Here is a 14226-nt window from a genome sequence, read left to right on the forward strand (position 1 = left end):
GCGTCCTGTAGGCTTCTAGGATTTGGGATTCTGTCTCATTCTTCAAGTCTGGAAAGTTTTCTCGTATTATTTCGTTGAACAGATTGCTCATTCCTTTGGTTTGGACCTCTATACCTTCCTGTATCCCAATGACTCTTAAGTTTGGTCTCTTTATGTTATCCCATATTTCTTGGATGTTCTGCTCATGGTTTCTTAACAGTCTCGCTGAGCTGTCTATGTTCTTTTCAAGTTGAAATACTTTGTCTTCATTGTCTGATGTTCTATCTTTTAAGTGTTCTACTCTGCTGGTAGTATTCTCCATTGAGTTTTTAATTTGGTTTATTGCTTCCTGCATTTCTAGGATTTCTGTTTGTTTGTTTTTTATAACCTCTATCTCCCTATATAGTTGATCTTTTGCTTCTTGGATTTGTTTATGTAATTCATTGTCGAACTGATCTTTCATTGTCTGATTTTGCTGTCTAATGTCTTCCTTGATACTCCAGATCATCTGAAGCATGTATATCCTGAATTCTTTATCTGACATTCCATCTGCTGCAGGTATTACCTCTTCTAAAGTTGAGTTGACCTGCATTGCTTGTGGTCCTTTCTTTCCTTATCTTTTCATACTGTTCGTGTTTCTTCCTGCTTGGTGAAACTGTTGTGTTATTGAATTTTCCCCCTATATATTTATATTGCTCTTGTATAGTTGCAAAGTTTCCCTTGCAGGCGCGGGTGGCGGCTGTGCTTCTCCTCCAATTGGGGTGATCTGTCTATCACACTGGCGGGCCTCTGGGCCCCTTCTCCGGGTTGTGTGGTCTGCCTACCTTGCGGGCAACGGCTGGGCCCCTCCTCCAATAGGGGTGATCTGTCTACCACGCTGGCAGGCCGCTGGGCCTGTTCTCCAGGTTGCAGGTCTGTGTACCTTGCAGGCGCAGGCGGCGGTGTGCCCCTCCTCCAATTGGGGTGATCTTTCAACTAGGCCGGCAGGCTGCTGGGCCCCTTCTCTGGGACACGCGGTCTGCCTACCTTGCGGGCGGCAGCTGGGCCCTTCCTCCAATTGGGGTGATGTGTCTACCTTGCAGGCGCGGGTGGCAGCTCTGCCCCTCCTCCAATTGGGGTGATGTGTCTACCAGGCCTGCGGGCCGCTGGGCCTGTTCTGTCGGTCCGTCGCAGGTCTCCTGCCTCTAGTCTTGTATCATCTCCCTTCTCTCCTCCACTCCCAAGTCAATTTTGAGCGGGTCCTCTTTTCAAAATTTAAGTACAATTATGACACTTTCAAGTTGAAGTCCTTCAGTGACTTGCTTTTGTCCATAGAATGCACTGTAAGCTCTCTTCATAATTGAGCTTTTGCTTTCTCTGGTTTCCTTGTTAAGCTTAGTATATCCTACTTTACTGTACCCTCTTCCACCCTACATACTATACTTTAGTGGTTGTATTAAATTAATTTGCTATCTGATATGTTATATAACTTCTTCATTGCCTTTGTACAATCTGCTTTCTATCCCTAGAATGTCCTAATTTTTGTTATCTGCCTGGCAAACTCCTGTTCTCCCCTTTCTGTTTGAAGATCATGTATTTTTTTCTGCCATTTCTCTCTGTAAATGTGCTTTCCAGTCATACTGCTATGCTTAGAAAATGGCTATTCTTTTTCCATGTATATTTTTCCTTTCCTATGATAGTCACTGTTTTGATTCACACATTTTGTGCCTATTTTATTTATGAGAACCCTTTGAGGAAATAAGGTGTCATATTTTTCTGTGTATTTCCTGCACCAGTTTCAGGGCCCCTCATGTTTGGAATATGATGGTTGATCATCATTGAGTTAAGCTAAAATTAATTTAATAACTTATCACCATTGATTTAAACTGAAATTACTATTAACTCAATTCCTATTAAAGTTCCAGTTAGAATAATCTATAGTTGTTCTCAATGTAAATGAAATCTTTGAGTAGCCAAACAAATGGTCAGCCAAACTTTAGAGACAGTGAGTTACTGTTGGTGTCCAGGGGCTGCATTATTAAAATGGAAGCATTTTGGTGTTATATGGGAATCATGTGATCAAAGCAGTTGGATTTAGTGTTGAAAGTTGAGGTTCAGTGGATTTTTCAGTGTTTGACATTGAGTAGTTTTTAGACTTTTTTATGTGGCTGACCAATTACCTCTATTGAGAAATGGTTGTTCTTTTCTATTAAGCTATCTTAAGAATAGTAGGATTCATTCTTATGAAATGGGGAGCCCAAATGTGATACAGTTTGTGCTGTTCATTCTTACCTACGATCAGTATACTGGAAAACACACGATTTGGCTTAAAATGATAACATTCTGAAAGTTCTTTGTTGTTTATATAACTGTGTTATTCTGAGCAGATAGAGTACATTCAGTTGCTGCTGAGAATCATCTTAGGCAGAATTTGTGAACAGTTCCATTATGATAGTTGACATCTTGGTTACCTCCAAGTTTAAGGAGTTATTTCATGACCTTGAAGGTCATGATTAGCATTTCTTTTTGGAAAGGCTTAAATTTCTTCAGACACTTAGCCACCAAGCTCTATAGAATGCTTCTGTTTTAGTGTTTTCTGTACTAGTTGCTGACTGACCTGTAGACATTTCTTAAAACCATTTTTGGCCTATGTTGTATATAGGTAGCTGTTTACATAACTGCTTCTACTGTTTTTATTGTGCTTTCCTGGATTCTCTGAAATTTCTCTTGAATATTATGAAAATATAGGATATTTGAGAAGGTTGTTTAATATCTAGCATTATTTAAAAATTTATGGTATTAGCTGTCATTTATCTTTTAAAAGATCATATTACATTGTTGATTCTTTCTTTTTGTTAGCACATAAGGGTAAGGGTAAATTATTCATGAGTTTGGGGGAGTAATAAGAAAAAATTTAGTACAGTCTATAATGGTTGAGAATAGTTATCTTAAAGTCCATATGGGCTCACATATTTCTTAAAACTTTAGTCAAAAGAACAAGGCCTGGAACTCTTAGCAAGAGGAAATGGATGTGTAATGGTGTTGGTATTGCCATAGAAGAAAGTAAGTATCAGTGGAAGTTTGAAGACTTGGAATCTAGAAAGATGGGATCCAGTAGGTAGGAAGAGAAGAAATTATATTACTGAGTATATGCTGTCTGCTAGGTAGTTTTGTTCCCTGACTCCTTGCACTCTTATTTATAACGATTCTTTGGCTATTTTGGGTTTTCTCTGTAGAAGTGATATTGCTTGTGACAGAATTTTTTTTAAACTTTCTTTTCCTTATATTTACATATTTTGTTTAATTTTATTGACTAGGACTTATACTACAACCAAATAGAAGCTGTGATGATGAGCATTCTTATTTGTTTCCCTCATTTGGGAGGGAATTGCTTCTGTAGTTTCATTATTAAAAATTATACTTGCTGTCATTTTGAGAAGACATCTTTTATATAGTTAAAATTCTCTTTTTCTTCTTTGCTGTTAGGTTTTGGTATCAGAAATGGTGTGTGTTTTTTTTTCTTTTTTCTTTTTGGCTTGTTTGTTTTTGTTTTTGGTGGTACTAGGAATTGAACTCAAGGCCATTCACATGCTAGACAAAGTACCCTACCACTGAGCTACCTCTCCATTAGTCCTGAGTGTTGAATTTTACCACTGTCTTTGTCAGATTCTATTTTTCTTATTTTACCTATTAGTAGATAAGTTATATTGATAGTATGAAGCATACTGGGAAAAATCCAGTTAGTTTTGATGAATTGTCTTTTTTCTGATTCCTAATATTGCTGATTTGCTTTGCTACAATATTGATTTTTAATTTTGATATTGTGTTCATGAACAAGCTTAGCCCGTGATGTTCCTTTACCATATGAATTATTCAATCCTGTTTGGAGATGTTGAATTGGAGGTATCTGGCAAATATTCAATGGTGATAACCTATGTAGTGTTAGTCATTTGGATCTGGAGTACTTAGTTACCTGATGAAGGCTGAACATATGTGTTTTGATATAATTAAGAAAGTACAGTTGGTTGATGTTAATAGGAGGAGTATGTTGGGGAAGAACAGAAGTGGCCCAGAGAATGGAATACAGTTTTGGTGTTAATTGAAGGTGGTAAAGCCAGGTGGTAAGCTTATTGGAAAGGCATGTTTGAGGAAAAGAGAATTTTGAAGAAAGGATAAGCTTAGCTATCAATTTTTCACTGTGGTGTATAGAAGAATTACGTAAGGTCTAGGAAATAGAAACAAGTGTAGTACTCTTTAAAAAGGTATAGTGGTGAGAGGAAGGAAGAGGAAAACAGTGAAGGTAGAGTTAGAGGCAGTTAGGAGGGAGGTTTTTATTTATCTACTATCTTTTAATTGTTCTAATTACTTATACATATGACAGCAGATGAATTTTGATTCATTGTACACAAATGAAGCACAACTTTTCATTTCTCTGATTTTACACAATGTAGAGTCACACCATTTCTGCAATCATACATGTACCTAGGGTAATAATGTCCATCTTATTACACCATCTTTCCTACTCCCATATCTACTTATTTTAAAAGAATGAGTGAGACTTCATGTTTCTAGGTGAAGGTTAAAAGTTCTAATTGAAAGTGACTACAAAAGGAAATAGTTTTGCCAAATAAGATCTCAGTGTAATTTTATGTATCCCTGTGTAATTTAGCATCATTTTTGTTCTTCAGAGTGCCTCCACACATGGTTTATTTAAATATTCTAATTGGACAAGGAAATATATTGGTAGTTCATCCCTGTCAAGTCAACACTCAAAATACTAACTAAAAAGAGCTTCAGGAAAGTAGACCAAATAGGATGGATAATGTCTCAGTTAAGATTAGGTAGGTTACTTATCAATTACAAAAATCACAAAGTAACAGTGGCTTAACCAAGATAGAGGTTAATTTCTGATCAGACACAAAAATTTTGTAGGACAGTATCAATAAGAGAGGCTAATAGTTTTTATTTAGTAGGAACATTTACCTTACAAAACAACTGAAGGCTCTAAGGCTAAGGAAGAAGTAGTATCTATTGGGAGACAGTTATTAATATCTGTGCAATCAGTAAGAGACAGTCTCTTACATAAAATTCCTCTCATATAGAAAGCAGCATTTGTATGGTGTTTAAGAAGTCAAAATGCATTTGTTTATATCCAGGCTTTCTACTTTCTAGCTCTGTGACCCTGAACAAGTCACTTAATTTTTCTCTTTGTGCCTTGTTATTTTCACAATAAGAAAAAGAAAGGTTTTTAATAGAGGGTTAAATTAGTACAAGTAATTGGTAAGAGTATTAAATAAGGTAATCTAAGTAATTGACTAAACCAGTTGCCTGGTGTATGTAAGCCATAATTATTAGTTTTGTTGGTGTTTGCCTTTGCATAGTGTGTTTTCCCATCATCAGTGTGTGACAGTGTGCTTGGAATATTGCCAATCTTGATAAACTCACCTAATCCTCAGGGTCCAGAATTTTTACGGGGGCTTCGTTCTGTAGACAATATTGTTTTCTTGTCTAAATTGTTGAACTCAGTCTCTGGATGAACTATGTGACCCAGAGCCTTCGCCCAAAGTTACATTGTTGGTGTTTCTGTCAGAGCTGTCTTCTATCCTAAGACTGTCAGGTGAGGCCAATCCCACTGTGGATAGTCAGAGATACTTTATCACATTTGGCAGATTACTTCCCAGAAACCAAAGAAAATAGCCAAACTTTAATTTGGGGAGGGACAGATTCTTTACTACACAGGCAGATAAAAGCACTGATGAAAAAGAAAATAAGAGATGTTTACAGATGAATCTGTTGAAGTTTGTTATTGTTTGGATATAAGGTGTCCCCCCAAAGCTCCTATTGATACAGGAATATACAGAGATGAAATGATTAGACTATGAGAGCTATGACCTAATCATTCAATCCTAGTTTGAATGGACTGACTGGGTGGTAACTGTAGATAGGTGGGGCACAGCTGGAGGAAGTGGGTTACTGGGGAATGCCCTGGAAAGGATGTTCTTCTCTGTGGCCACTTATACCTCCCCTCCACCCCCATGTCTTGACCTCACTATGAGCTGAGCAGCTTTCCTTTGATGGGCCCTACCCCATGACATGCTGCCTCACCTTGGGCCCAGAGCAATGGAGTTGGCCATTGTGGACTGAGAGCTTTGAAACTGTGAGCCCCAAATGAATTTTTCCCCCTCACAGTTGTTCTTGTCAGGTATTTTGGTCATAGTGATGCAAAAGCTGGTTAAAACAAAGTTGTCAAAGTTAAAAATCTGGAAAAGAAAGATAATCTAAGTGAAATAAAGGTTCAAAAGAAATGACCCACCAGGCATGGTGGCAAAAGCCTGTAATCCTGGCTACTCAGTTGGCCCAGTCAGGAGGAGCTCAAGTTTGAGTCTTACTTGAAAAACAGTAAGATCTTATCTCAAAATTCAAAAAAAGGAAAAAAGGACCGACCGGTACCCCTGGGTTTCATTCCTAGTACCATCAAGAAGAAGAAGAGAAAAGGGGTGACCCAATTGATGATCTAGAAATTGGCTGTTGAAATGAAATTTGAGGAGCCAGTTGAATGAAGATCAAAATGAAAATAAATTTTTGCAGTATATAATAATACTAATTATAATGTACTATTTATTAAAAAAAAAACAGAAAGAGTTTGAATGTTTTCATCATAAAGAAATGATTAGTATTTGAGGAGATAGGTTTACTCTGATCTGATTAGTGCACAATGTATACACATGTAGAAACAATGAAACATCACATGGTGTCTAATAAATGGGTGTAACTTTAATATATTAGCTAGAAATGTTTTAGTGCCACTAAGTGGTTATTTAGAAAAATACTGTTAAGGAAGAAAGGAAATAAAGTGCTTTCTTTCCTGTGACAGTTGGAAGGTTTGCTGTCATCCCTTGTATTTTGGAGGAGAGGTTAGAAGGAGGGTTGAAATAATTAATGACTTAATGTGAGTATAGAATATTACCATTTACTGAGCTCATTTAGTTACCTTGGATCTCCTAGGTCAGTGGATCCAATGTAAGTGAAAGTAATTAGTAAAAAGCACTATTTAAAAGTGATATAGTCAGGGTAGTATCATCTGTTTTCTTGTCTCTATTGATGAAGGTCCTGATCTTGAAGGTTTTTTTTTTTTTTTTTTCAGTGGTTATGCCAGGTTGTAGAGTGAGTTGGTAGGGCTGGAGCTAAAATGTTTGTCTCCTGACTTTGGGTTAAGTAAAATCCCCCCAGGCCCTTTAATTACAAAATGATTCTTTTTGGAATACAGTTCTCAGGAGTTCTAATTGAATTCCTGAAATTCTGCATTTCCTCTTAAGTACTAGGTGATTGGTCTTTGAACTCTAGTTGATGTTGGTTTTTCTGAAATGGTGAGTATGCTTTCTAAACTCTTAAATAAGTAGTGCTTTTTGAGGGACAAGTGCAAATGCATTTATAGATGGTTTAGATTTTCAACAGGTCTTTGAATAAAACTCTTCACAATATTTCAGTAGTACAAGTTCTGATGGAAAAGTTAAACTGTCAGTTCAATAAAGTGAGATAATATGACTGGAGCTTTTTTCTAGAACATTAAAATTTAATTTTTTTATTTCTATAAAAGTTATATAATTTTTAACACATGTTGCTATTAAGTGTACTTCTTGTGGAGGAACAATTGATTCTAGCATTAACATTTAGTTAATAAAAATAATAAATAGGAAGCTATCACATGGCGGTGTTATTAACACCTAAATGTTACCATATTACCATGTCATGAATTTTAATATGTATTTGAGGGTGCATTTGGATTGCTTACCCTGAAGTCAGATTTTCTATGTATAGCTCTTGATCATTTATAGCCTTATGGTGGTCCATAAATGTTTATCTCATAATCACTTTAGATGAGGGTCTTGAAATCTGTGTTTGTTTGTATTTAATATTTTTGAGTGCCTATTATATTCCAGGTATTGGACTAGATATTGAGGGATACATAAGTAGAGGGCACATTATATAGGATTTTTTAATAGGCCAAAATATAATTCCTAAGGATAAGGGATGAGAGAATGATATAATCAGTATAATTTCAGAAAGTTCATTAGTTCTGTCATGTAGATTGGCAGAAAAGTGAGTGTTGGGTACTGGAATCAACTATTCCGCTTTGGGTTGTGAATTGGAGACCTCAGGTAAGGCAGTTAGATATACTGTTTTGGAGCCTGGGTTAAAAGTCAGATTTGAATAATACTGCTTTTATTATCTGCATATTACCTTTGAGTTCTTACTAACATGTGTACCTTAAAATATGTGTAACTATAACCACAACTTCTGAAATAGTAATTTTTTCTATATTTCTTTTGAAGCTGTTAGTCTGTGAAAGAAGACTATGGTTCAGGAGTTAGTCTCTGGTCTTGTATGATGTGGTTCAGGCCTTGAAGGAGGACTTTTTCAGAAAGTCCTGCTCAGCTCATGCTCTGGGGGGAGGTCATGTGAGCCATATGGTCAGGGCAGAGCCTCTGGAGGTCATAGTGAAGCAGCTGAACTAGAGTAGACTCTAGGTTGTAGGGCTCTCTGGGAGTTTGAACTTGGTTAGCTTGTTTCCAGGGACTCCTGTATTGACCAGTTTTTAAACCACCCAGAAACAAAAGAAAGAGCCCTGAACAGATAACCTATTCTTACCTCTACTTCTTCAGAGAACCAGGGCTCATGGCTCAGTAGGGTTTGAGGGCTCAATAAGGTTTACCAGCCTTTGAGTTTGGGTATCATATGATGAGCTCAGGAGTTATAATCTATCTTTAAAGGTGGCCTTAGAAATTAAAGATGCAATGGGAATGAGTGTTATTCTAGACACAGTGATGTCTGTGCACGTATTTTAAAACATGAAGCCCTATCAAATCAGAAACACTTCTGATTCCAAGTATTTAGGATAAGGAACACTCGTACAGATCCATAGGTTTTAAATGGACATATTAAATTGGAGTCTGTATTTTCAATGGTAACCAAGGAGGGTTTTAAGTGATCGTGTCCACATCAGTTGAACCATCGCACTATGAAATCTTAGTTCCAAAATTTAAAAGTTTTAGAAGCATATGCTGTACTTACAACAAATGAAATTTATTTTTTTCCCTTTGTATTTTTTCCCCTTTGTCCTTGTATTTATATTTTTGTTCCATCTCTGACACTTAATTCTGTTTTACTTTCTCTCCTCCCTTAATTTTTTCACTGCTTTCTGCTTTTTTCATGTACCCATAAGTTACTAACTGCCATTTTCTCTATTTTGACTTAACCTTGAACTTGGAACTTTGTTTCTAGGTTTCCTCTTTCCCTACTATGTAAAGTCCTTACTCTTCAGCAAAGTTCATTTTCTTGCTCATATCAAGTTATATTTATCCTATTCTTTTAGGCAAATCTGAGTCTTTCTCACTGATCATTCTTGTCTTTCAATGTCAGGATTAGAAAACAGTGATCAGTTTGATGAGGAACTTTATTCTTGTTTAAAGGTTGATTTTCTTAAGAATGCTCACTCTTACCAGTCTTCTTGTTGTTGTTTTTCTTTCCTCCTAGGGAAGAAGAAGAACGTTTGAGAAATAAAATTCGAGCAGACCATGAGAAGGCCCTGGAAGAAGCAAAAGAAAAATTAAGGAAGTCAAAAGAGGAAATACGTGCAGAAATTCAGACAGAGAAAAACAAGGTAGCTCAAGAAATGAAGATAAAAGAGAACAAGCCTCTGCCACCAGTCCCTATTCCAAACCTTGTAGGAATCAGTGGTGGAGAACCAGAAGATAGTGACATAAGAAAGAAAAGGGAAAAAATTAAAGAGGTAATAAGCTGAGATTTGTGACATGGACTGGTTATGGACATGTGTTTACCGGGCTGGTTACAGAAGTGTGTGGATATAAATATATATATTTATACCATCTGTGTTGCCATATTTTGATATTTTTTGTTCTTGGGTCATAGTTGTATTTCAGTTTCTAGGTTGGCAGTAAAGACTAGAGCTCTGTCTCTTTCTTAGTGTTGATTGTAATATAATTATGTACAATCACAAATTTGATACAAGGTTGTTGTTTTCTTTTTTTTTTTGGTACAAGGGATTGAACTCAGGGGTACCACTGAGCCACATCCCCAGTCCTGGTTTGTATTTTATTTAGATCCAGGGTCTCATTGAATTGCTTAGCTAATGTCTTGCTGTTGCTGAGGCTGGCTTTGAACTCCTGCTCCTTCTGCCTCTACCTCCCGAACTGGGGGGATTATAGGCATGTGCCTCTGTGCCTGACACAAGGTTGTTTTGATGGTTTTAGCATTCTCATTGTGTTTAGATATCTTATGAAATTTAGCATTTTATAAATAATATAGAATAGAATCCATTTATAATTTTTCTACAGCATAATCAATTTTAAGTCTTTAGTTATTAAGAATCTTTGCTTGTGCAAATCTTTTCATAAACAAGTAAGCATAATATCAACTATTCTTAAGGCGTTATTATGGTACCTCTAAACTGTACTACACATTAAGAATATATTTCTTCCACAGAGTCTCTATGAATTGAAGAATGGGGAAAGATTTATCTAAAAATTTTTTATATTTATTTAGTCTCAGGGGCCTTTAATTCAACCTATTATTCTAGGACTTACTTACAGATAAGAGAGAGTAACTGAGGGAGGAAAATCCAGTATATTTGAGATGAACTTTGTTGGTTAGAACTTATGATAATTTTGCATGGAGTTTGTACTTGTACAGCCTCTGAAGGAAAAGATTTTGTCAGAATATGATAGTATGGACAATATTTCAGAAAGCTTATTTATCTTAAAGCATTTAATTTAAATGGCCAAATATCTATTTGCATATATTCTAGTAATGGATATAAAAGGTTTATTAGATATTTTAAAGTTGGACTTATAAATTATTATAAAACCTGGACCTTGATGGAGTGAAAATAGAGCTGTACTCTAATTTTTACCTCATCTTTAGAGGTTTTGTTTTATATACAGAGACTGCTTAAGATACTTTCTTTGACAGTGTTGGAGGGAAGAACAGTGATAGATTTTTTTTTAGATGCCACTACAATTTTTTGAAATAACTTTTCATATATATACTAATTTCAGATAAATAACCATGTGTGTTCAGGGGACCCCCAAAGTGACCCTGAGGCTCAGTGAATTGCTAGAAATACAAACAGAATTCATTTTACAGAAATATAACTGATTTTAGTTTGCTGAACTTGTAGCCTGTTAACTTTGCTAAGATCATTTACTGATTCTAGTGGCTCTTTTGTAGATTGCTTAGGATTTTCCTTCTACATAGACATGTCCTATAGGAATAGAAGTACGTTCCCTTTTTCCTTATTTCTCTTTCTTGTCTTTATTGCACTGGCAAGGCCTTCCAGTACATTGTTTGAAAGAAATGCTGAGAAAGAACAAACTTGATTTGTTCCTAACTACAGGTTTAATCATTTAGGGTTTTATTATTACATATGTTGTGTTAGCAGTAGGTTTTTTTGAAGATGCTTTTGTTAGGTTGAAGATGTTTCCTTGTAGTTACAGCTTACTAAATTTCTGTTGTGAATGAGTGTTGAATTTTGTCAAATAGTCTGTATTTTTGTCTATACAGAAATGATCACAATTCCCCCACCCTTTATTTTGTTAATATGGTGAATTATATTAACTATTTTTTTAGTTAAATTAGTCTTCTAGTCTTGGGTTAAACTCTACTTGCTCACGGTATGGTATTTTCCTTATCTATTGCTAATTTTTTAAAAGAATTTTTTTTCTGTGTTTGTGAAATATATTGCCCCAGAGTATATTTCTTATAAAGTCTTTGTCTATTTTAGATGTATGAGCATGCTGCCTGCATTAAACAAATTGGAAAATATTTTAATGAATAGTATGCTATTAAATGAATAGATTTTTGATACATCATAGCTAGTATTATATAATTCTGCTGATATATAATTAAATACTTTGTTACCGAATTTCTTGAGTTGTAAGAAACTCAGTTCAAACTAACTCATATAAAAATGTTTATTAGCCTAATGAATTTAAACTATGGGTTTAGAATTGACTCAATCTAAGTATGTAGATATAATTGTCAGTAGTATGCATTTATCTCTATTTCCTTTTGCTATCTAGTTTTTCCATGATAGGAGAGCTAGTCATTTTCAGCTCCAGGATTCTATATTATATAGGCCTTGTGATCACAAAATGAAAGTCTCCCTGTTTCCCAGTGTCTATAATAGTATGTTTAAAAAGGATATGATTGTCCCTACTTAAGTCACATAACCCAGTCACTCTGTCTAAGGATTGGCAAACTATAACATGTGTGCCAAATTCTAAAAAGCTGCTTGTTTTTGTTTTTTAAACAAACTGTGTTGTTTTGGTTATATATCATCTAGTACTGCTTTTGTGCTACCTCAGCAGAGTAAAGTTTTCTGACTTCTGATTGAAGGGTAAGAAATTTTCTCGCTATGCTGAATTAATTAGCGATAGAAGCAAAGCCCTGTGATTGACACCTCTGATACAATCACAATGAGGGCAGGGTAGCTGTTCTCAAAAGGATTGGCAGTTCTTAAAAGTAAAGAATGCCAAATACCTTGCTCCTCAAGAAAAATTGTTGATTACACATAATTTTTTTCTGTTACATAGATTAACATAGTTATGTATAGATTGAGATTAACATAGTTATGAGTTTTTTCACACTGATACAAGTGTTAATTGAGTCATATGCTTATGTAGGGAGACCTAGAAGAATGTATAAGAATATGGTAATAGAACCCTGAATTACATGAAATATAAAAATAATGGTCTGCGAATATTTTAATTTGATGAATTATAATTTTTTCTTCTCAGATGATGAAACATGCCTGGGATAATTATAGGACATATGGATGGGGTCATAACGAACTCAGACCTATTGCAAGGAAAGGACATTCCACTAACATATTTGGTAAATTTACTTTTCTCTAATTAACTGTTTCCATTCTCTGTTTCCATATTTTAAAACAAGATTAATTTTTTTAAAAGTACTTTTTAAAATCTGAGTGTTTCTGTGGAACTGTAAACGTATATTTTTTTGCAAGCATGTCAAGATTTAGTTCTAGTTACTTTGGAATGCTTTGTATTCCAAATACTATTTGTAGTTTTTCTTCTTCAACACAATACCATTTGCGTATGTAGAGGAAGAGGGAAGAGATAGGAAATTCCGTTAGTACTATATACATTGAAAAAAATAAAAGCAATACATCCAGGCTTGGTTGGTAAATTGAGTTATGTTGTAAATTCATAATTCTTAAGGAAAAATTAACAGTTTGTGTGTTAATGGAGGTTTGAGGAAGAGTTGTATTAATCTTGAGTTTTGTTTTTCCTACCTCTTTTTAGCTCAGTTCACTTGTTGAACTTTTCTGTTTGTTGGTTATCCAATTTGACTGAACAGGTTTTATTAAACTCAAGTTTAAGTCTTGAGAATTGTTGATCTACTCCTTTTTGCCTTTACTCCTTACCCCCATTTTAAATGCTTTTTGATGTGATGGATTTTTTTTTTTTAAACAATGATAGGTGAAGGCAAGAAAATTTTAATGGGGATTAGAAGGTACTATACTTCTATATTGGTCACATGCAATGAAGTTTCTTTATTAATCAATGTATACCTTCACAATAATTCAAATGACAGTATTTTTCCTTGTGACACTATGAAAACATTTTTCTTTTTTTATTCCTGAGATTTTTTATTTTTATTTGTACTTTTTGGTTATATGTGATAGTAGAGTATATTTTGAAGTATTTATACAAACATGGACTACTTCTTATTCTAATTAGAATCCCAGTCTTGTGATTGCACATGATGTGGAGATTCACTGTAATGTAGTTATATATATATATATATATATACACACACACACACACACACACACACACACACACACATAGGAAAGTTAAGTCAGATTTATTCCACTGTCTTTTCTATTCCTGTTCCCCCTCCTTCCCTTCATTCTGCTTTATCTAATATACTGAATTTCTGTTCTTCCCCTCTCCCCCTTGTTGTTTGTTAACATCTACATATCAGAGAGAACATTTGACCTTGGGGTTTGGGGATTGGCTTAATAGTCTCCAGATCCATCCATTTTCTGTTAAATGTCATGAAGTTATTTTTTTTTATGGAAACATTTTTTTCTAATGCTGTAATTTGCCTCATAATGTGTGTGTGTATGTGTGTGTGTGTGAGAATTACTGGGGATTGAACTCAGGAGAATTCAACCCCTGAGCTACATCCCAAATCCTTTTTTTTTTTTTTGAGCCAGGTTCT

General features: G+C 35.1%; 1 protein-coding gene across 1 annotated transcript in view; it reads left to right on the top strand.

Annotated features, from left to right (window-relative positions):
- Window positions 1-14226, top strand: part of Man1a2 (mannosidase alpha class 1A member 2) — a 157332-nt gene that overhangs the window by 23349 nt on the left and 119757 nt on the right. The window contains exons 2-3 of the mRNA XM_015502233.2: window positions 9493-9748; window positions 12774-12870. Of these exons, the coding sequence (XP_015357719.1) occupies window positions 9493-9748; window positions 12774-12870 (353 nt within the window). The remainder of the gene's footprint in view (window positions 1-9492; window positions 9749-12773; window positions 12871-14226) is intronic.

This window comes from Marmota marmota, unplaced genomic scaffold, assembly GCF_001458135.2.
Source record: "Marmota marmota marmota unplaced genomic scaffold, marMar, whole genome shotgun sequence".
Taxonomy (NCBI): domain Eukaryota; kingdom Metazoa; phylum Chordata; class Mammalia; order Rodentia; family Sciuridae; genus Marmota; species Marmota marmota.